Source organism: Labrus mixtus, chromosome 16 (assembly GCF_963584025.1).
Source record: "Labrus mixtus chromosome 16, fLabMix1.1, whole genome shotgun sequence".
NCBI classification, from domain to species: Eukaryota; Metazoa; Chordata; class Actinopteri; order Labriformes; family Labridae; genus Labrus; species Labrus mixtus.
In genome coordinates, this window is record NC_083627.1 from 19,716,500 (window position 1) to 19,740,291 (window position 23,792).

General features: G+C 40.0%; 2 gene segments (V, D, J or C); one reads left to right on the forward strand and one right to left on the reverse strand.

Moving 5' to 3' along the window:
* The window catches only part of LOC132990871 (Ig kappa-b4 chain C region-like), a 637,710-nt gene that overhangs the window by 240,812 nt on the left and 373,106 nt on the right, over positions 1 to 23,792 (forward strand).
* On the reverse strand, positions 22,724 to 23,275 carry LOC132990966 (Ig kappa-b4 chain C region-like). The segment is given in 1 exon segment: positions 22,724 to 23,275. A coding segment is annotated over 1 exon segment (264 nt).

The window sequence follows — 23,792 nt, forward strand, 5'->3', positions numbered from 1 at the left end:
GTTACAGTGAACAAAGTTTGGAGGCCCTTTTGGCACACCATGGGATTGGCACTTTCCCCAGTCTTGATGATGATGACCATTTCCCAGCTGTTGTTGTGGAAGAACCCAGAATCCACCACACTTCCGGTTGAGAGGCGACGACTCTACCAACTGAGCCACAGCCTCCCATAAGAAATGAATTTTATCATGAAACCATTGAAATTAGAGTCTGTTGTTTGAGATGATGAATAGATAAAAACTGTCAGGTGTAAGTGTCAATTCAAAGTATTCAAAGCTCCTGGCTGAGGTGGAGTGATACATGTTGTGAAAAGTCCCAGTGATGTTGTGTCCTATATCGTCACTCATGTAATGCCTCTGATCCAATCATATTGCTTGGTCAGAACTAACTGTTGTATAAATTACCATATACCATACCTTATGATGGAAGAAGTATTCTGCTCCTGTACAGAAGCAAAAGTGGTATTACCACACTGAAAATACTCCTGCATTTAGACATTGTATAGTAAATATTCACTTACAATGTTTTACTATTATAATATTGTTTCAACAAATATTAAAGGCAGGTGAGGAATCCGCTCATTCTTTTATTTAAAGTACCCTCTATATGATCATAGTTAAGTAATGTAATATTTTGTCTAATGACCAATAATAAGACTACTTCTTGCAGTACACCACTTTACACACTGTCATTTTACCTCAGAAATCAAAGACACTGCATATTTTTTCTTGAAAAATACAATTAAAATTTTATTGTACAACTGCAAAATGTCCTGCCTCCATTGCATAACATTGGAACATGTCATTGATAACCAAATTTGAGGGGGAAAAAAAGGTGCGAGTTGTACTTTAACATGGAAATATCAGTAAACGTCATATCAGTTCTGAAATATTTGACTCCCAAATATTAACCTCTCTTAATAGTATAACCATACTATAACTACTAATTATTCTTGTGTTCAGTTATAATTACTTTACACAAATGCACTGAAAAAGCTGTTTTAATTTGAAGAAAATTGCAGCAACGTTACAGAAGTCTGAGGAGGGCTTTGCCCTAGAATGTAATGAACTTGTACTTTAAAGCCTGAACTGACTTCAACCTTTGGTCTACAGAATGCTGCACTGAAAACAAATTGCAGAGACCTTGTTTGTCGCTGTCAGATTTATTTAGACACAAACTTCAATTAAACAATGGATTTTTTAAATATTTCTTTCAACCTCTGGGATATTTTATTGATATTTTTATTGTCTTGGTCTGGACTCGGAGCTCTCTGGTCTCGGAGAGGTCTTTGTCACGGTTAGTGTGGTCTTGACTATAACACTAGTTTAAAGATTAAAAAAAAATCTTTATCATTTTAGGGCAAAGGTAATGCGCTACAGTTAAAGTCAAGTAAGCTTTTCATTGATTTTAATCCATTTTTATTTCCTGCAGAGGCTGAGAAATGTTTTTTTAGGAAATGTTGACATACTGCAGTTTTTCAGAAAATGCTCAGGTTTTGGGAGGTTGTTTTGAAACAATGCTGAGATTTTAGAGAGTGTTTATCTAGGACCCTGGTTACATTATGTAATGCCAAAACCTGGAGTCTGCAGAATTCCTTCTGTCATACAGCTTTTGTATTTCTCATATTGTTTGTGAATGGGCAGTCTGAGCACTATGGCACATGTGTTTGCCTCTGGAAAGATTTTAGTGTCTTCATCGTGGAGAAATTCAATGACAGGATGCTGTGGGAAGCCCAGGGGAGGCACTGCTGAAGCTCCAGAGGCAAACTCCAGCACCATTTCCAGCGTCAAGGGGCTGCATTCTCCTTCTACAAAGACATGAGCAAAGGAAATTATAGCTCACATGGAAAGAAATATAAATGCCTGTCACACTAATAAGCTTCAAGTATTGTACAACTGCATCTACATGAAACTGATGAAACTATAATTGCACAATAAGACACAAATGACTGACAGATCAACCTAACCTGATTCCAATTCCTAGGGCTGGCTCAGTGGTCCAGCCAAAAACACACATGCCATTGAAATATCGTACCCTCAATATCGATTAACCAGTCTCTCCAGAAACAGATGGTCTGATTTTCCAGGGGTCGTCTGTTACTTCCAGGGACTGAGAAATCAACTTCAAACAAAGTAGACAAGTCTTTGGCCTCCAGTGGTTTCGGTGCACTGGTGAACAGGTCCTCAAAGATTCCACGGTGAGCCCTAAGCTCATCAAGGAAACCCAGAGTTTTGAAAGCTTCCTCAAACCTGAAAAAAAAAAACACATAAATTAGAACATTACAAATCAATGTTATATGAACAAGTTTACCCTTTCACACCCCTCAGTTTTGCCCTGATGGATAAACTGCTCACTGTCTCAATGCCACGTGCATCCGCCCATCAACAAAATAATGTGCTGCAGACTGGACCAGGGAATCCCTCTGCTCCAAGGATGTGATGTATCTCAGAGTTCCCATCATGCTCAGACTATCTTCTGCATCTGTGATTGCATCATTTGCCTCATGGACAGTCTGAGCTTCTTTTATCTAAAATAACACAATAATGAGAGTAGTCCTGTTTAGGGGAAAAAATCTACAGTGAAAATGTAATGACCAGGCTTCAAAAACTGTGCAATACACACCTTTAATAACTTTTCTCTGAAAGACTGGTCTCCCACTTCATCCAATGAAGCAGGAGGTGGAGATCTACCACAAAGCTGGAGAAAGAGACGCTTAGAAAAGAAGGATGGGCCAACTCCACCATGGATTATACACACGGTCACCATCTTTCCAATCAGGGTGTACAGTCCAGTCTCAAGATCTGAAAAACAAACATTTATGTAAAGATTCAAATAATTTGTTTTATACAGGTTACACTTCTTTTTAAATAATTACTTACAATGAGTATCAAGAGCCAACAGCCTATCATTCTCAGGCCCATCAAATATCTTTGAGTGCTGTACAGCCCTCATTAGCAACCGCAGGTATTCCCTGGTTGGCCCTCCGTCATCCACAGCCCCTTCTCCTTCCCCCTCACTGTCGACAAATATCACATCCAGCTTTGCTCCTGGGTCAAAGCGCCGTCGTTTAAACGCTTGAAGGCTACCCTGCAAGATGTAGTCTCTGCAAACATTTATTTGATTGCTTGTGTGATTACAGGTGAGATCCACTTTGCTGAGGAGTTTCATCAAGACAGTTTGCAGATCAATTCTGTAACATAAAAACAAATATAAAACTTAGATGACAAAAGACAACTTTGAAGTTTGAGAATTCTCCACTATTGTTCTAAGAGTTGGCTGAAGAGGCAGTGATCGTACAGGAGACTGGTGAGGAGGAGAAGGAAGAGGAGGAGGAGGAGGAGGAGGAGAAGAAGGAGCAGGTGAAGGGCTCTGTTGGTCTATGGCAGGGCAAGCATTGCTCGGGTCACATGCTCACTGCTCAATGGATCCTGACAGTGTGCTTTCCAGTACTTTGGTTGATGCTGCTTCTCTAAGACAAAAAACCTCACTGGCCATTTCCTCTTGCCCAACAAAATCAAACAATGTCTAAAGCAGAGAACAGAAACAGGACTTTACATCTATGAATTATCATACTATGCACAACCCAGAGCAAAACTTAACATCAGAGGTGAACTCCTTCTCAGAGGTTAACATTAAGACAGGTAAAGTGATAACCTGAATAGATTCAGACAAGACAAACTTCCTCGTCCTCTCCAATCCATTAGGAAACTTAAATTTGAGCAGCACACCATCAGTAGGCTCTTCAAAAGCTTCCATTCTGTCTTGTCTTGCCTCAATTGCCTATAACACATAATTACACTTGTATGAATTTTAAAATGCATTTTTAGAGCGACAGACTGTGAAAGAGTAATTGAAATCATATTTCATTACATAACTAATAGAATTTACCTTTAACCGCCTCTGTTCCTGTGACTCCAGTCCCTGACGTCTCATTTCCTGTTTGAGATAAAAGAAAATATGTTTTCATCTAATTAATACAATACAAATGTTTTTTTCCAATGACAATCCAGCATGAAAGTAGTAGTAGGGTTTTAGAATCAATAATGGGCTGTACTTTATTTGAAGTTTAGTTTCTAACCCACCTTAAACTGAAAGAGTGAAAATCTTTACATGTTTCTATTTTGTATTTCTTTAGTATGTTTTCAGTAGAGGATATTTCACAGTAATCTTAAACATTCATTTTTATCAGATTTGAAAAAACATTTCTACTGTTACAACGTGTCCTAACAAGCGTCAGCGACATGATCAGCCTGATTCTATAGTTTCCTATTGGAGGGTCCTAACTGCTCGTGTGTGATGCAGGGCGCCATTTTTACCCTGATACCCTGTTTCTATTATCCTCTCTGTCGCTCGCATAGACAGATGAAGAACAAGGGAGGACGGGGCTCTACAGGTGTAGAGAGTGGTGCATTAATAAAATCCACATCAGGATTGAAATGTTGAGCTTGTGTCAACAACACAAATGTTGTTTTTATTCCAGCTCACTGCGAGTCGTTTATTGAAGAACCTCTGAGTGTTGTGATTTGATTCAACAGCTCACCCACACCCGAACACGCGAACACATCACCCCTGTCCTGCAAAATCTCCACTGGCTCCCTGTCCCTTACCGTATCCAATTCAAAATCCTTCTCCTCACACATAAAGCCCTTAACCACCAGACCCCCTCCTACCTCACGGCTCTCTTTCACCCTCACACTCCTGCACGCAGCCTCCGTTCTTCAAAACCTCCTATCTCCCCCTCTTAGAACCAAGTACCGAACCTGGGGGGACAGAGCCTTCTCCATAGCTGCCCCCTCCCTCTGGAACTCACTCCCTACACATATTCAACACTGCACCGACCCTCCTACTTTCAAATCACTGATCAAAACTCACCTCTTCAAACAAGCTTTTAATGTATGATTGTGATGTATTTCCTGTTTTCTGTAGTTTTACCTTTATTGTTGTTGTCTTTATGATTTGTGTGTAATGTTGCAATGTCTGTTAGTCTGTCCTTACTGTGCTGTTCTTTCTGTTTTTTCTCTTTTTCAGAGTGTGGGTGAACATGGGATGTGGCAGCTCAAGAGTACAGAGAGGTGGTCAGTGATGTCATGCCAGAATTGTTTTATTGGTGTACAGTCCTATGTGGTGTGCAGGTGAGATGTCCGTTACTTGAAGGAATAAGAGAAAACCCGTTGAAACACAATCCATTGTCCTCGTCTGTAAAAGGATAAATATCTGCAGTGTGATTAAATGTTTCAATCAGAATAAATGTCCTGCCTCAAAAGTTTAATTTCCAAAATAAAATGTTTACACATTTTTTTTCCATTTTTGAATTAACACAAATCCGCACAGGATTATTTTGTTTAACTTAAATCTTTTACCGTTCTTCTACAGCCTATGAAGAATTTAAATGTTGAACTGTTCAAATCTGTCAGGGAGAAACATCTTGATCAGTTGAGTACAGCTACAGTTCAGTGACTCTGTGTGTTTGCATATAAGGGTTCAGCCTCTCTGCTCTCCAGTGTTGATCAGTGTCTGTCCACACCTTTCACGGACTCTGACACACCTGCAGCACAAGCATGATGTCACTGGTTATACTGACGGTCACCCTGGGGCTCCTTGTTCAGGGTCAGACTCTTATCTGAAAAGTTTTCCTCATGGTGTAACCAGGTTCATTGAATTGATGTGCTGCTGCAGAATTTACAGAATGAGACTCTTCTGTTTGGATGATGATCATCTCTCTCTGAGCTGGATTTGTCTCAATAATCCTTCTCCTCTTTTTTCATGTTTCTTCAGGTTCCTCAGGAGACATCCTCCTGACTCAGACTCCTGGATCTCTGTCTGTTGTTCTAGGACAAACTGTCTCTATCAGATGTAAAGCAAGTTCACATGTGGACAATGAGGTAGACTGTTATCTTCAGACACATGGAGAAGCCCCTAAGCTCCTGATTTGGTGGACTTCCAACCGTTAGTCTGGAGTTTCAGATCGTTTCAGTGGGAGTCAGTCTGGAACTGACTTTACTTTGACCATCAGTGGAGTCCAGACTGAAGATTCAGGAGATTATTATTGTCAGCAGGGTAGCAGCTACCCGTTCACACAGTGATACAACATCTTACAAAAACCTCCGTCAGCTGTAGAGGAACTGATCTGACTGAACAGCTGCAGAGTAACAGATGCACTTTACAACTTTGTCTGCTAACTAGGTCCATAAAACAGAGAACAGTTTATAGTATAACTCTGTTTATTGATACATTTGTTTGAAAAGAGCATTAAAAAAATAAGTCTGAACAAACTACATTTACTGAAGATAAGCTGCAAAGTGAACACGTTTATAAAAGGACCCAAACGTTAACAACACTTAGATTCATACTTTTTTACAGATTATTTTTGGAGGTTTTCAAACATCATGTTCCTGTTCTATACATTCAGAGCATAATGTGTAGTCTTTAGCTTAACTAAACACATGACATGATTGTGAGTGGCATATGTTCATTAAAGAAACATCAGTTGTTCCATATGTCGAGGTCATAATGCTGGTACTAAAACATTGAAGATTCTATATGCTGATGATATCATACTTTGCTTATCTTTTATTCTTTACTTTATCTGATAAGCTGCATCGTTCCAGTATTATTCCAGTATAGTTCATATATTTGAGCACATTTTAACTATAAAAAAAACACGTAATTAAAATGAGAAAATAAATGTAGCACTTTTACCGTCTATAGGACTAAAGTAGCTACCACTACACCAGATGTTTCACCAAAAATTAACCGGTTGGTGTCTCAATTAAGTAGACGAGAGGATGGTAGTTTTAACAACATAGTATTTATTTAAGAATGTAACACAACGTTAAACAAGTTAAAATGAATGACCAATACACGTGACACAGTAGCTTTATAAATATACGCAGTTCACTAGACAAGGCACACATACATTACTGTGGCACTGTGCAGGGATGACTGATGAATCACTTGATCCCCATAGTAAGAAGGTACACAGGGAAAAATAGCTGCTCCTAATCACACTCAAGATCCAACTGATACATTTAACAACACTCCCTAATAATCATTAACTTCACCTGCTCACACAGCAAATAATTCATGCATAACACTACAAATTAATACACACAGCAAAAGGGATCAAGGCTTTCAGAGCTACTACCCTTGCCCCTATAGCTTTACTATGAATTCATGAATTGCACTTCGCCCATAAAGTCTATTGCACGCGGCCCGTCAAAGTATCTAATTTTAAACTACTTCTAAAAATGAACAATTAAGTAAATATTAAAGTGGGGAAAAACAGTGACAGTTTTTAGTTAATTCCAAGTCCTAGAGAAATAAACAAGACTTTAAATCAATCAATATCAAAAACATATTAATTACATTTCTTTAAAGTGTCAACCCAAAATAGCATACCTTTAATTCATCAACTTAGCACCCAGACCAGCAGTGTGCTTTTAATGTTGTGATGAGCTAATATACTAATATACTAAAAAAATATATAAGAAAATAATTACATAGTGTCACATAATTTGATACATTAATTTTGCACAATAATAATCAACAAGTTTACTCCCGTTGCTGCCGCTGATGATTAAGAGCGATAATAAAATACAAACTAATTATTAAAGCCCAACAGAGATGATTTCATTCACAGCACAACATGAGGACTCTCATACCGTTAAAACAATGAGTCACTACAGAGTCCAGTCGTCCTCCTACTTGTTGTAATCCACGATCTACAAGAGTGAATAAATTTAACTTTAGCCCTGTTCTTGCATGTGCTTTCATACTGTGTGGATAGTTACGTTTTAAGTTCAACAGATCACTTACCACTAGCAATTGTTTGTAATCAGTTCACCTCACGCTGCACTTCCTTGTTCTACACACAGGTAAGACAGGGCGAGCGCTTGATTACGTCACCCTTATATAGCCTCTACCGGGGACTGACAAGCAACCACATTACATAAAGAAGTAATTTCTAAAGTCATTAAACCTTTAGAGACACATATTTACATCCATCTTTACTGGCTCACAATTAATAATAATAAAAATAATAATGATAATATTTTGGACTATATAACACATACATAGTCCATATTATCCCCTGCATATCCGTTAAAACCAAAACATTGTCTAAAACCTTTAAAATTATGTCATCGAATGAAGGGCCAAGCATGACCTGAAACCATATAAAAAAATAAAAAGCACATTTCCTTCCTCATGCACCAAAACTGCCCAATAATGCATTTACACTGAAAGCTATTCTTCACCTTAACTATAAAAAAAAACTCTTCACAAAGCTTCCAGTGAACTCACATGATGTTCACAGGGACACAGGGAGCTTCTTTAAACCTGCAGACAAACCTACAATGACCTTGTATGCTGATGATGCTCAGTTGGTTTCTAATGACCAAAAGATTCTCATATTCAAATTTGTTTTCAGCACATTTTGAATCAGCTAAAAATCAGCCATTTTCTCAGAACATTTCCATAGAGAGCCACTTTGCATCAGCAGCACCATGCTCCAGTGCTCTGGGAGAGTTTATAGTCCTGACAGTTGAACACTGGATGACTGACAGCTGTCCTTCATCACAACAGAAATCCTCGTCCTCATCATCAAAAACATGACTTTGATCTGCGTCCTCATCTGGACTCTCCTCCTCTGCTGCTGCTTCACAGGTAAAGTCCAGAGAATCAAACTCCTCTCCTCTATGAACATCCGTCCCTCTGAAATGAAGCCCACTAAACCCTGATGCTGCTTTCTGTTTTTGTCTCTGTATCCTCAGAGTCCAGAGGACAGGTCACAGTGACTCAGCCTGCAGCAGTGACCTCTGCTCTGGGAGCCTCCGTCTCCATCTCATGTAGGACCAGTGAGGATGTTTTTGTCTATGACAGTAACCACTACTTAGCCTGGTACCAACAGAAAGATGGAGGAACTCCTAAACTCCTCATTTACTTTGCTAGCACTCGAGCATCAGGGATTCCAGATCGTTTTTCAGGCAGTGGATCAAACTCTGCCTTCACTCTGACCATCAGTGGAGTCCAGACTGAAGATGCAGCAGTTTACTACTGTCAGAGTTTTGTCGTCAACAGTCAGTATGTGTTCACACAGTGAAAAAGCGTCGTACAAAAACCAGAAACTGAACTGACTGCTGCAGCTGGAAGTTTCTGCAGAGACTGACACACTTCACTGAGGACACACACACAGACACACACACACGCAGAATTTTTCTAATATTTAACAACTTTCCTAAACTCTTAATGCACCAACACACCTACAACACACAAATGGCAAAACAGTTAATTTCATGCTCAAAATCATTGTAAACTAAAGTCCAACACTAATTTTCAAAATAAAATAATACACTCACACACTACACCATGTCCACCAAAACACTACACTCAAAATAGAATCATTCTTCCAAAACACTAACACATGTCCTCTTCCAACATAAACATTTAATCACAGCACAATGTCATAAAAACATGAACATCAGATGGAATTACAGGAACTACATTATTTTACATGTGTCAGATCTGCCCTTATACAATAGACATATTTGATCATAGATTGTGCTTAGCACTGCAGTTTCTTTTAAAGCCTCTTCACATTTTGTTTTGTTGGGTTTAGTAAATGCATGCATTTTGTTTCTTTGGCTGCAGAAATGTAATACAAAAAAGGAATGACCCATCTCAGAGTAGCTTTATAGAATGTACTGTTTATGAAGAAAAGAAGACAGAGACAGAATTGCTACAGTAAAGGCTTTATCTGCAACAGGACATTACTGCAAAATAACAAAAATATACAATATAGCTGCCATATATTGTATTACTGTATGTGAAAATACAAAATATACAAACAGAAAAAGCCACAGAAGAATAAAGAAAGAAAAAAAATCTGCCCGGTCTTCTGCATTTGGCCACATGTTCTCATCCACATCACACCTGATATATTCTCTGGCAAGGCATCTTCGGAAGAATCTTCTGGCATGCCTTATCCACCCCTGGCAGTGTTCAGCTGTGATGTCTTGACAGGCAGCATCCATTGCATCCAGGAGGGACATTTGGTCCTGTGGGCGACGGTCAAAAACCTTCCATCTCCAGGCTGAGAAAAACTCCTCAATGGGGTTGAGGAAAGGAGAGTAAGTGGCAAGGAAAAGGGACATCGTCCTCGGATGGGTGTCAAACCCGGCTGTGAATCCACAGGAATGGTGGAATACCACATTGTCCCATGTGATCACATATATTGGCAAGTGGTCTCCCACCTGTCCCCTTTCTGCCTCTGCCACCAGTCTTTTGTGCAGGTCGTCTAAAAACAGGAGAAGGTGGTCAGGGGCCAATCTCACATTTATGCAGGAGTGCACCATTTTGGAGATTGCAGCGCACATGGTGATGTTGGCTCCTCTCTGGCCCAGGACGGTTACTGTGGCCCTTTTGCCAATTATGTTTCTTCCACGCCGACGCCTTTTCGCCAAGTTGAAGCCAGCCTCGTCAACGTAGATCATTTCATGTGGGACTTGATTGGCCTCCTTCTCCATGACTCTCTGAAAGTAATCAGACACAGTGTGTGTAAATGCTTTGCTGTAGACCTACTGTACTCCAGGTTTATAGAGTAGTTTACTGCAAACACACTATGTATAGTACAGTAATGACTGTATTGCATAACCTTACCTGGATGTAGTGGCGACAGAGTTCTTTGATGCGCTCGCTGTTTATTTCAAAATGAACTTTGTATAGTTGTTTCATTCAGACCAGTGTTTCCCCTACCGTTATATTAGGGGGGCGGCCCGCCCAACCAACCAACTGCTCTCTGTGTCGTGCACGGCAGAGTTTCACCCCGATGCACACACACACACACACACACACACACACACACACTTGCGCGCACACAGGTGAGCACACTCTCACCAGCGGAGGCCTGGGTGTGTGTGTGGTTGTCTGACAGACACACACACAATAATAAAAAGTCTGTAAGAAGCATCAGAGAATAAAGTAGTCTGCTTAGTTGACTTCGGACTTTTCTGGGCATGTCTCTCTCTCTGCCGTTACTCAGGGGATGAGCTGTTAGCATGCTGCTTTCAGGGGTACTCAGACAATGAGAGATGCATTCAGGTGCGCTCAGAAACGGGAGTTGCAGGAACAACTCGCAGGACCCCATCCCCCGCCCCCCCAGAGCTCTAAACCTAGGGGAAACACTGCAGACTCTAACCCTTTTCACACATACAGAAATCTCCTGAAAAACTCTGGAGATTTGGCTACCCGGAGGTTCTTTAGGCTATGTGTGAAAGCAAACAGCCGCATTTTTCGCGTGGACTTTACCTGGAGTTTCTCCGGCCAGACCCCTAGTATTTTATCCGCAGAAAGTCCGAGTGAGCTGATGTCTGAACGCATCAGCATATACTCCAGAGATTTCAATTTGAGCCAATAGAAAGAGAATGACGTTTATATACAGTTACTGCCTAAAGTGTCTGCACGCCACCACTATGATCTCCGTGCACGTAATTAAACGGCTGCATTATGTTTTCTGTTCGTCAGTATGTTGTTCTCCTCTCTTTTGTGGATGTTGTCATTCCATTGGATTACACATAGCATTGATATAAAGGCAAATATTCTCATTATAACATCGTGTAGCGGACTCTGTTGCTACGGCCGCTACTTCCACGTTGTTTATTTACGTCATGTCTCACCTCGGGAAATCCCCCGCCCCCCCTCCCCTCTGACAGGGATAGCCCCCCGCTGTGAGGAGCACATGTGAACGGCTAGGTCGGGAGAATCTCAGGAGTTATCCTAAGACAACTCTGGACTGAATGTCCTTCAGTTTTATTTCATTGTCAGAAATCACCATGTTGACAATGGCAAGTTCCTGCTCTTCATTTAGGAGCTTCCGTCTTACCCCTGAGGGAGGTAGATGTTGAAAGAGACAAAACACAGTTACATATGAGAGACCGGAGGCATACAGTTCCTGTAATACATGGTAAATTGGTAAATTTACACTTTGCAGTAGGAGAAGCCTTGTAAAATATCCAACCTGTTGGCTTGTCGAAAAATCCGGACAATGGATGCCACTGTGTCCCGGCCAAGGGGCAACCTCCGGTCTCGAAAAATGAAGCCAATGCGGAAGTACAAAAAACTGCAGTTCCTCGAGGTTCCGCTTGAGGCTGGCTGCAGAAGCGCCGGAAGTGCCATAAGCCCACAGCCAAAAAAGCCCGTTTTTACCACAGGAATTAACATGTTTACAGCCTGGTTCAAAAGACGAGATGTATCTGATAAGTTGACGGCCACCTCTCCTCCCACTGTGGGGGGGGGGGGAATTTTTTTTATAACTCGTCGGATTTGATTTTATTAAGGGAAACGGCTATGCCCATATAAGGGATGTGGCAGATTTGATTGACAGCTCTGCACGCTGCATCTGTCTGTCAGTTCAGCAGCAGGTCAGGAGGCTAGGTAGCAGCTTGATCCGTCTGATTTCTCGTCTTTTTTACTTCATTTGGAGAGTTTGTTTAACACATATCTGACAACATACATGGCTTGCTGTGCGGTTAACAGACCATCCAAGAAGTTGATGCTTCAGTTTTTTTTGGTAAGTGATATAGTAGTGTTATATTTACTGCATACTCATGTGTCGGTATTTATATTTACGGACCTAGCTTGTTTAGCGTTAGCTTGTAAACCAGTCGGCTAACTGTACTCAGTGTAGCCCATTATTTACGGTCAATGGTTCAGAAAGGTTTGTTGTTGAAAATAATGAGTTTGTGTGATGTTAGAAGCTAAAGGTTCACCTCGGTGGTTAACCGCAGACTGTAAATATGGTTATCTGACGTTATGATGAATGTTATACTCCACGTAAATGTCGACATTAAAAAACAAACTTTGTGTAGTAATTATCCGTCAGTACTTAACATAAACTTAACTCAACTGAACCTAATATGCTGTGTAGGTTATAGAGGATGACATCAATGTTACATGGTTGACGTAGTGTCTTAAGATTTGTGCAAACTATTACCAAATTTAAAAAAATGAGTTCAGGGAATTTTAATATGGTTATTAATATAGTTCTTAATCGTTACAGATGCTCTTACAAAGAATATAGCAGTAGAAATATAAAATATAAATAACATATGGAATGAAAATAAGATATAAAGCAATAAGTACAATAAATAGTTTGAAGAATACAGCCATGTACCGAGCTCATGTTAATAACAGATGAGCTACTGTATGTTCTGTACTAAAGCACAGAGAGTTGGGACCTGTTAATGATTTAAATAATTCAGGTTATATTTGTTTCATGTAAACATGAAGTAATAGCCACAATAAATTGCTTAATCTTTCCTCACACAAAGTCTGAGACAATTTGATGTGGAATATCATTGTGCAAGTGAGTGAGAGAGCTGAAAATAGCATGATTACAATAAGGTTTATCTTCTCAACTTTGACTAGATGTTGATTACCTGAATACTGTACCTTTGTTGTCTGGGTAGTACACTGTTGAATTTATAAATGTGCTCTTACACACAGATGAATACAGAAAAATAGATGAGAACAAAACAATGATTTAATGAATAACTGATATTTTCTCTCTTTCTTTGCCATCCTGAAGACCCTGCACTAAAAGTCCATGTTCTCCTGGATCCATGTCACATGCTCGAGCTTCTTTAGAATGACTTTTCAACAGTCGAAGTTCTGGTGAGAGAAGATGGCCAGCAGATAAGACAGCAGTACATCATCCACAGGCTTCAGAAGAAGGAGGAGGGTTTGCACCTTGCATCATGCTTCAGCTGTTCAAATAAAAATAGATCTCCTCCAAACAACTTGCAATCAAACCATTTTCTTCCCATTTAAAAACCCTTTGTCCAGTTTAGATGGGAGAAGTTGATATTATGTGATATTGATCTGGTAAGACTACATTTCTAAATCATTTTTAACTGAGTTTTTATTCACAAGTTATTGATCTTATTTACTCTCCATGTATCTTGATTTAAGAATGGGGCTGTGTTTAAGGGCAAATTTTGAACTACATTAGTATTTGGTCAAAAAAAATGTCAAAAGAATAAAAAGTTGTGTAAAAGTAGACTTACTAAGCTATTGAGTTTAGTATTAATGCACATTTTAGTCTTGTCAATTCAAATCTGAAATGTATACTCATGAGTAGACATAAAGGAGTGCATTTATATTGAAATATTTATTTAATCTGAAAAACCACATTCAAAAAGCCTGTTTTTACAGCAGAGATTAACATGTTTACAGCTTGGTACAAAACAAACAAATAGGTCTGATTAGCCCATGTCTCGATCGACACACACTGTACGGGGGTCGTTTGATTTGATGAAGGATAAGAGTTATTCACAATAAGGCGTGTAGCTGACCAGCTTGACAGGCGGGTGCGGTGTAACGATTTGTCAGGAGGCATAAAACACGCCTCAGCTCCAGCTTTCAGCCTGTGGGTGTCATCACTCAGGCCATCCGGGGGAGACCTCCCTCGCAGCGAGCTGTTGAAGAGAAGCAACCGAAGTCCACCCCAGAAGAACCAACAAATGCAGATGTTGTTGAGGCCCAGGTTTCTTCCTCTGTCTCTGCAGCTCTCTAGGCACCTCGACGGACAAGTCACCAGTAATCCACACTGTGTCTATAGGAGAAATACAAAGGTGTTCAATTAATGCCTCAGACAAGACAAAATGTACAGTTAACTACATGTGACAGCTCAGAGTGTTTTTTTGTTATTAGCCTTATCTGCAGGAATAATATTGAACAAGATAGCTGCAACTCATAATAATAGATGCCAGTCTTAAACACTATTTTTTCTAATACTTACAGTTTTTGGTGTGAAGCTGACACTGTCCACAGACTCCATGACTTCACAGGGTTCTATAGAAAACAAATGTCTTATGATAAATACTAAATAATTATTTTTAAATTGTCATGTTCGCATCGCTGTTGACATCAGTAAATATAAGACACAGACATTCCTCTTTTTGTCAGAACAGTAACATGGACTGTATGCTTTGTAATATTGATTTCTTCTGGATGTCTAACATATTTATTTACAGTCTATGGATAAAACTTTGCTAATGTATTTCTCTGCTAACACTGACAAAGTCTAACTTCTCTGACAAATAACTAATAACCATAATTGTATATTTAAAAAAGTGTAGTTTTAAGACTTTAATTAAATATTTGGGTTGAATATAATTCGTTTTAACTGTGTTGTAGAAAAGTTAAATGTTAACTTACTGTTTATAGAGTTTTCTCAGGACGAGCAGGAATAGGGGACGATAGCAGCCTAGCCGTTAGCTATGTTGTCAAGTGGACTGCTAACATCGCGCTGAATGGGCAGAGTTAAGTCCCGCCGGTCCCGCCTTACTGCTGTTGCTAGGTTGATCCAAAGTTAGGTTGAGACTGCAAATCCAATATGGATGCAGCCCTCGATTGGACTCATTTGCTGCCTATGTAACAGACGGGTCAGGGTTCGTCCAGAAATATTTACAGTCTATGGTCCCGGCTGAGATGTGTTCACCAGCCTCTCTGTATGATAGTCTGTGGTTTATGACATGCTCTATGATAGCAGCTCTTATTTCATCAGTTACCCTAGCTCTGGTCCTTCTTTGAACGCCACCACACATTCTAACTCCTCTTCCTCTACCTTGCCCTTGTCCCACTTCTCTCCCTTGTCCCACTCCTCTCCTTTGTCCTGGTACTCCTCTTCCTCTCCCTTGTCCTGGTTGTCTTCCTCTCCCTCGTGCAGGCATTTTTCTTACTTTCTTTGTGTTTCTATATACTTTTCCCTTCAGCCCAACGAGGTATTTGCATAACTTCAATCAGCTGTCACTTTTATTTTCTTTGTATATAAATAACATGGTGCTCTCTTCCCCACATTGTGATGTACATTTTTATGCAGACGACACAATCCTGTATGCCACCAGCGCCTCTTGTCAATTAGCTATTTAAACTTCGCAGTCAGCTTTTGATGCCTTTCATATAGCTCTCATTAATCACAAGCATATCTTAAATTCTGATAAAACAAAATGTGTTTTATTTTCAAGGTCCTATGTGAACAATATTCCTATTGGTATTCACACACTTCAGGGTTCCCAAACTGAGAGGGTAGAATCCTATAAATACCTAGGGATTTGGCTGGACAATAGGCTCTCTTTCTGAAAATATTAGAATAAAAATAGGATTCTTATACAGAAACAAATCCTGCTTCTCCACTGCCAGTAGGAAAACCATTGTGCAATCTACAATTATGCCTGTTTTTGATTACGGTGACATTGTATACATGCATGCCTCTCCCACCGCCTTGAAACCCCTTGATGCTGTGTATCATTGCGCATTGAGGTCCGTGACTGGCTGCAAAGCTCTGACACATCACTGTACCTGGTTGGCCCTCTCTGGCTATGTGGAGGCACACCCATTGGCTCACATTTATTCATAAGTCCATTCTTGGTCTACTCCCCTCCTATCTATGCGCTCTAATTTCACACAACATCAGTAGCTATAGCCTACGCTCGTCTGACCTGTTATTGCTATGTGTACCTAAGGTCCACACAGAAATAGATAAGATGGCCTTTGGGTACTCCACCTCCTCTTCTTGGAACACACTACAGCAGGGCTATTCAATTGGCAGCCCTGGGGCCGGGTCCGGCCCGCAACGTCATTTTTAGTGGCCCTTTAAGAAGTCTTTACTCTTAAAAATGTATCACTGTATGTTTTATTCATTTTTAAATTGCCGACGTGTATGATATCCGTATTACCATGAGACAGAGGCACGGATTTTTTTCCCAATTTGTGTGTCTCACCCTGGTCTCACCTCATGGTGTCGCAATTATTCTTGTTTATCCATCTCCTGTTTTCGTTCCTTCTTGACGCATGCGCTGCTCTCATCACCACGGTCTCAATGCACTCATCAGCAGCACCAGAGATCCGGTTTTTGCTAGCGCCGTTCATAATGTCTCTTTCTACTTTAAAAAAATGAAAAGTGGACTCAGAAAACAGACAATTTAACACCGAATGGACAAAGAAGTATCTGTTTATTTCTGTTTCTATGAGGCCCATGTGTTTACTATGCAACAAGTGCGTATCGGTGTGCAAGGAATACAACTTGAGAAGACATTTTAAAATGGCCCATGCAAACTTTGACACGGTTTTCCCGCTGGGGTCTGATGCTCGCCACCAGAAGATATTGGGGCTGACTGCATGTTATGACCAAAGACGTCGCACACTTTTTCGGGCTCGTACCGAACAAGAGAGAGCTTCATCATCAGGTTGGTGGTTGTTTCTCCACAGCTGAGATCACTACATTGTTTGATCCACCAAAGTCTCCTGTGTGCTAAACTAAGCGGTGAGTTAAAAGAAACCATGGACTCTGTCAGGGCAGTAATTAATTTATTTCGTTGTACCTCCAGCTTACAGCACCGCCTTTTCAGACAGTTGTTGATGGACATGTCATCACAATATAATGACTTGCTTACCCATAAACCCCATGGCTCAGCAAAGGAAACGCATTGAAACGTTTTTTTGAACTCAGAGAGGAGATACTGGTGTTTCTCCGTAATTCAAAGCAGAAAAAGACCAATACTTTTTTGTGTCTTATGGAGAACGAGGACTTTTGTGCTACTGTTTGCTTTTTTTGCGACATTTTCCATCACATGAACCAACTTAACACGGAGCTGCAAGGCAGGGATAAAACAGCGATTCAGCTTGTGGAGAGACTTAATGCTTTTCAGAGAAAGCTCTCTCTTTTTTCTGCTGATCTATGTCCAGGCAAAATGCTTAATTTCCCCACACTGTGTAAATCAGGCCTACCTATCACAGAGGCAATGACGAGATTTATAGATGCCTTGAAAATAAACTTTGCCTCAAGATTTGAACATTTCAGTATCCCCACAGAAGTAATGACATTTGTGAAGGACCCTTTCTGCGTGGATGTCGAGGGAGAGTTTGCATTTAATGCAAAGGAACTGGTCACCTCACTGGATGAGGCATCTTTGCAACTTGAACTGATTGACATTCAGTCATCTGATGACCTGCGCCAGTCATTCCAGCTGACAAGTTTTCAAAAGTTCTGGACTCATGCAGTGAGCAAGGAAAAATTCCCTCATTCAAGGAGTCTGGCGCTTTTCATCCTCACTATGTTTGGCTCAACTTACACATGTGAATCCTCATTCTCACACATGAATGCCATTAAGACTACTAACCGTGCATCACTCACTGCCCAGCATCTGCACCACTGTCTGCGCATTGCTCTGACAACCTACACTCCTGACTTCAGTGCTCTTGCTAAATCAAAAAAATGTCATTTCTCTCATTAAATGTTGGCTACATGATAAACAACAGTTGTAAGTTACACGTTTTGATATTTGCAGGTTGTTTGCACCAGTTTGAATATTACTGCTGAATCTTTTATATCAATAATGCAATATTATGCACTTAATGTGGCCACTGGTGTGGACAGATTTTTGATAAATGGTGCATTTTCAATACTGAAGGATTTTCCTTGTAAAAAAAACTCTGCTCTGTCATTGTTGGATTTCTATCCATAGTTAGCAACTGCTGGCTGAGCAGACTGTTCTAGGCAGCAGTATTGTTACTATTTAGGATTAAGTTTTGCAGGTTGTTTGTTACAATTTAAATGTTACTCAGGTGTCTTAATATTCACTTAATGTTATATTATGCACGTAATCTAGCCATAGATGTGGTATGGCTCACATGGACTGTTTATTAAGGTGTCTGATGATGCAATATTTGCCTTGATAGTTTGCACCTTTATTGTTATAATTGAGTGCACTTAAGCCCATCTTGTCTGTTAATGAAATGGCTAAATTTCTAAATGTCTGGTATTGCTCACTCGGACTATTGCTCACGTTATATGGCCATTTGAATGTAGACATGACTTTTTTTATGTTGTGTCATGATGCAATGCAATGTTGCTGTTGTGCATTTAAAAATACAGTATGCACTTTCTAATATGTTGTTGTTCCCAATGGTATTCAAAAAGCTTTAAATATGATTACCCATATTTCAAGCCTCAGGCCCCTCATTTGGTATCCATTTTTGGTATCTGGCCCTCAGTAAAAACTAATTCAATAGCCCTGCACTACAGGCTGACTTGCGGCGAAGTGATCTGGTCACTCTAGTGCAGGGGTGTCAAAGTTCTATTGGGTCGGGGGCCGGATTTGTTCAAATGAGACCTCAAGTGGGCCGGACTAATTTTGCAGACATCACTATAACTTGACACATGGATTTATAGGCTAATGTATGATTAGAAAAAAAGACAAAAAAAGGTACTTGTATAGAAAACTGCATGTTAACGCAGAAAATGTAGAAGTACTTTAAGCAGGGGTTAACTCTGTCATTGCAAACTGCATGTTGGCACATGGAAATATTTAAATGTACCACATTACAGAAGAAAACATCAATAATTATGTTTTGTTTGAGATTATTATTTTATGTTTTAATATTGCTGTTCAAGGTTATAGAAACTTTGACACAGGTTATTCTACCTGCCCTGGGATCAGTGCATTAGAGAGAGAGAGAGAGAGAGAGACTTTAGATATGTGTGTGTCAGGCCACAGCACAGTTTGCACTCCTTAAGGTTCATTACAGATTAAACCTGCTCACATGAATAAGTTATCACAAACACACAGAGTGTCTTTGATGCAAAGACCGAAGTCATCTTCATGTATTTTAGTGTTAGGCATTATAAAATGATAACATGTTTCCAAACGAACAGACTTGAATTTATCCTTCAGCGTTGCGCACTGCAGTCTGATCAGCTCCGTGTGGAGTGCACGTTTTTCAACTAAGTAAACTCAGTTAAACGACTTTTGATATGAGTCTGGCAGTCCGTTCTTCTACGTGTCCGCACTATCGTAATCTAACTCTGTCACTGACTTCATGCGCCATGAATCTGTGCCATCTCTGTGCGCAATTCGAGGAAGCATTTTAGCGCTGCTCCACGGTTAAACCCGCGGACCTCTGTATGCTCGGGCAGCTTGTGCGTGATATCGTATTTGGATAAGAATGAAATGTTCAGTAATAGTTATATTTTTACGGTCTGATGAAAGTTGGTGATAAAGTCGCAACAGCAGGCTACTGCATTTAGAAGTGATGTCGCGCTGAAACTTTTAGGTGACCAACAAAACATGTTCACCTATGGGTGACCTAAAAATGAACCATCTGTAATTAAAAATCAGTTAATATTCATTTTTACTGTTTTTACAATAACCAGAGGTAAAACTAGTCAGGAGATGCATCAGGCTCAACACCGGTGACCGCAACCTACACTTCTGTCTGGATGTGTGGAGACGGTCTGGGCCATTACGCATGGCGGAGATGATTGTTTTTCATTTGCACGAGCTGCTCTTTGTGGCTAACTCCATAGGAAGCTTTGTTATTATCAGCCAAAACTTTTGTTTTTCATCATCGAAGACAGGAGAAACTGGAAAGAAGTGTGCATAGAACCGAAGACTGTCAGGATGCGCGCGCAGTGCAAAGGTGTGCCTGTCGTTAAGTCCCGTAGCTTTGATACAATTCTGGCAACTTGTGACCAAATAAAACTAAAGAAATATTGCTCCTTCGATCGCTCTTGAAAACCTGCATTCTGTGCATAACCAGGTTAAAATTATTATTATTATTATTTTATATTTGAAACTTCACCAAATCCTGATAAACATTGAAGAAATATTCGTTTTAACATGTTTAATGTGTGTTTTGTGGCTCACTGAAGTTCAACTGTTAATACCTGTACTGTCACTTTAAGAGGTCGCAGTGTGCGTGACGTCATGTGTTGTGCTTCTCTCAGTCCGCGCTAAGCTCACTGAGAGAAGATAAGGATAGTTTGCTCTGCTCATGGTTTAGCACTATTTCTTGTTATAGACAATGTAAAGTGCAGCAGTTTGAAATTGGAGGTTACTCTTTAAGTTGGTGAACATGCAGAAGAGTTGTGTTTTAAATGTAGACTTGTGAATGAACTTTATGAAGTTTATTAGCAGACACATGTTTCCAATTTCTTTTTGACTTGTGCAGGTATGTGCATTTTATGTGTGTTTTATATGTTCACTGTTTCTATAAATAATTATGCTGGTTGTAATTCATGTGCTGCAAATGCATTTAGCATTGAAATAATTTAATTTCATTTAGTGTTACATTTTATTTAAAGACATTAATGCTGTTTAAAACAGAATTTGACCTTTGTTAAAAATGCATTATTTGCATGTATGAATTAAAAAGCAGTCCGCGCTAAGCTGGAGACCCGCGTGTGTGAGAGAGACTGCATGTTACTGAGACTTTTGTATTTCTTTTTGACTTGTGCAGATGCAGCAGCCAGCACGGTTCACAATAAATGAGAAACCAGTAGCAGATCGTGGTCCGAGTACTTCTTTCAACGCAACACCAGAACACAACGCAGATATCACGACCAGTAACAGATGTGCATCCAGTGAAGTTTAGAACTTGAGCAGGACAGGCACACCCGTTACATGTGTCACCTCTCTCAGGTGTTCAGCCTGTTTGCTGATTAGCGTAATGCAGGAGCAGCTCGTGCGCTCGACTCGTCTTTTTTATGATACTCCCTGCTGAGAAGATAGTTCAAAGTGCCCCATTTAATTAATTTTCGTATCATGATATCAACTATTAAGTTGCTCATTATACATATTATTATATACGTATTTCGGGGGAAATACGTATTACAAATATTTAATTTATAAAAAATCTCAAAATATTTTTCAATACATTTCCTCCTCCTTCCCAAAATGTCTCGCGGGCCAGATGAAACCTGCTGTCGGGCCGGATCCGGCCAACGGGCCGGGCCGTATGTCTGACATCCCTGCTCTAGTGGCATTTAAAGGGATGCTGAAAGAGCACAAATTTAAATCAATTGGGAGTTGTCTATGTTAATAGCCCTGCTTAGGACACCTGACTTGACTTTAAATGTGTTTGTATGATGTTTTTGTGCGTATTGGCCATGCATCTACTTTGTGTTTTTGATGTCTGTTACTTCTTTCTTTTTTATTATTTTATTTGCCACTGATGTACCCAGGTCTCTCTTGAAAAAGAGATTACAAAACCTCAATGAGACTACCTGGTAAAATTAAAAAATAAAATTAAACAATCTACATGATGCTGGTGATGACTGTTCCTTAATTGATTGTGGTAGAAAGGAAAAGCCCCTTTTTGAAACAACGATTAACTTCAATTCATTTGTAGTTTGACTTTTATCCCCCAGTTACGGCTGCAACCTTCCTGGTGTTACAGTCTGAGTGAGTGACACGCCAGCTGCACACAAGTTGATGATTTTTCAGTGAAATTCATTGTCCTGGTCTTGTCTCATTCTTGTCCTGCCTTGGTCTTGATCTTATCTCGGTCTCTGAGCACTCTGGTCTCGGCTGGTCATGCTGGCTATCATGGGTTTTGTTCATTATTACCGACTATTGTAGAGAGACTAAAGCACAAAACAAGTTTACTGTCATTTGGGAATTTATATAAATTATGAAAAATGATATCGTTTGAAGTTCTGTGATCACTGATGGCACTCATCAAACATATTGAGGAGCTCAGTCTGAGTTTAAAAACAGTGTTTATGTCTCATCATGATGTGTTTTTACTCGTCCTTTGTAAAGTTATCATGGAGAAACTGCATTTCTTAATGTAGTCACTGGCTCCATGATGATGAAGTATCTTAAAACAGTTTGTGATAAAAGAAAAGTTATTTTAACAACTTTGAAAAAATTAAAAAAAGACAAAAAGTGTATTTCTCATTGATTTAATGAACAGATTTTTATTATCAGGAAACAATACACACACATATGAAGCAACAAGCTAATATTTATTCTTTAGAAACATGAAATAAAGAGAGAGAGAAAGGTGCAGAGTGAGAGCAGTATCACAGTAAAACCAGCAGCAGAGTCCCAGTGAGTCTTTACTGGGAACACTGGTCTCTACTCAGACTTTCTGTGACTCGAGCCTGGGCGCCCTGGGTGGCCTCACAGGTCACAGAGCCCACCTTCCTCCACTGGTCTGCAGAGAGCCTCAGGGTGCTGCTCCAGCTGTAGAGAGCGTCCTTCTCCAGCACCGCAGGGCTCCTGCTCTCCTCCCAGCTGCTGCTGCTGCTGCTGCTGCTGCTGCCGTCCACCTTCCAGGCCAGACTCCAGCCTGAGGGGAAGCCCTTGTTGGCCAGGCACATGAGCGTGGCCTTCCCCTGCTCCAGCTCCTCATTGGAGGGGGGCAGCACCGTCAGGGTGGGACGCACATCACCTATAGGAGACACCAATCAGATTAGAGGACAGGGAGCACACAACTGTCAATCAACCACCAAACCCTATAGGACACCTTTAATGTCTGAGAGTTGATTTTCTTTTTTTAGGAGTTTCTGTCAGATGTTTCTTTCTGCTCCACCGGTCACTCACTCACACATTGTTTCACTTCCCTTTAAGAAGCCTCTCAGGCACATCAGCACACAGAGAGAGAATCACACAGAACGACCTGAAATATATTTAAACTACATCTGAATCAAATCTAAAACATTACAAACATTCCCCATCAAAATGATCCAAAAACTTTGCAACACATTTTTAAAACAGTTTGTAGGTGAAAAAAAACCAAAACTAAAACAGAGAATCAACTGAACACAATAAAATGTTCTTCATGTGAATTCAAATCAGAAAAATGTCTAAATTAGACGCATAAAGAGATCAGAGATTACGTGCATTTTAAAACACCGTTCTTTATGTTTGTTTTGTTCGGTTCATTCAAACAACTGAATCAGATAAATACCTTAAAGAGTTGTCAGAAAATGAATCTCAGGAAAACATTTAAA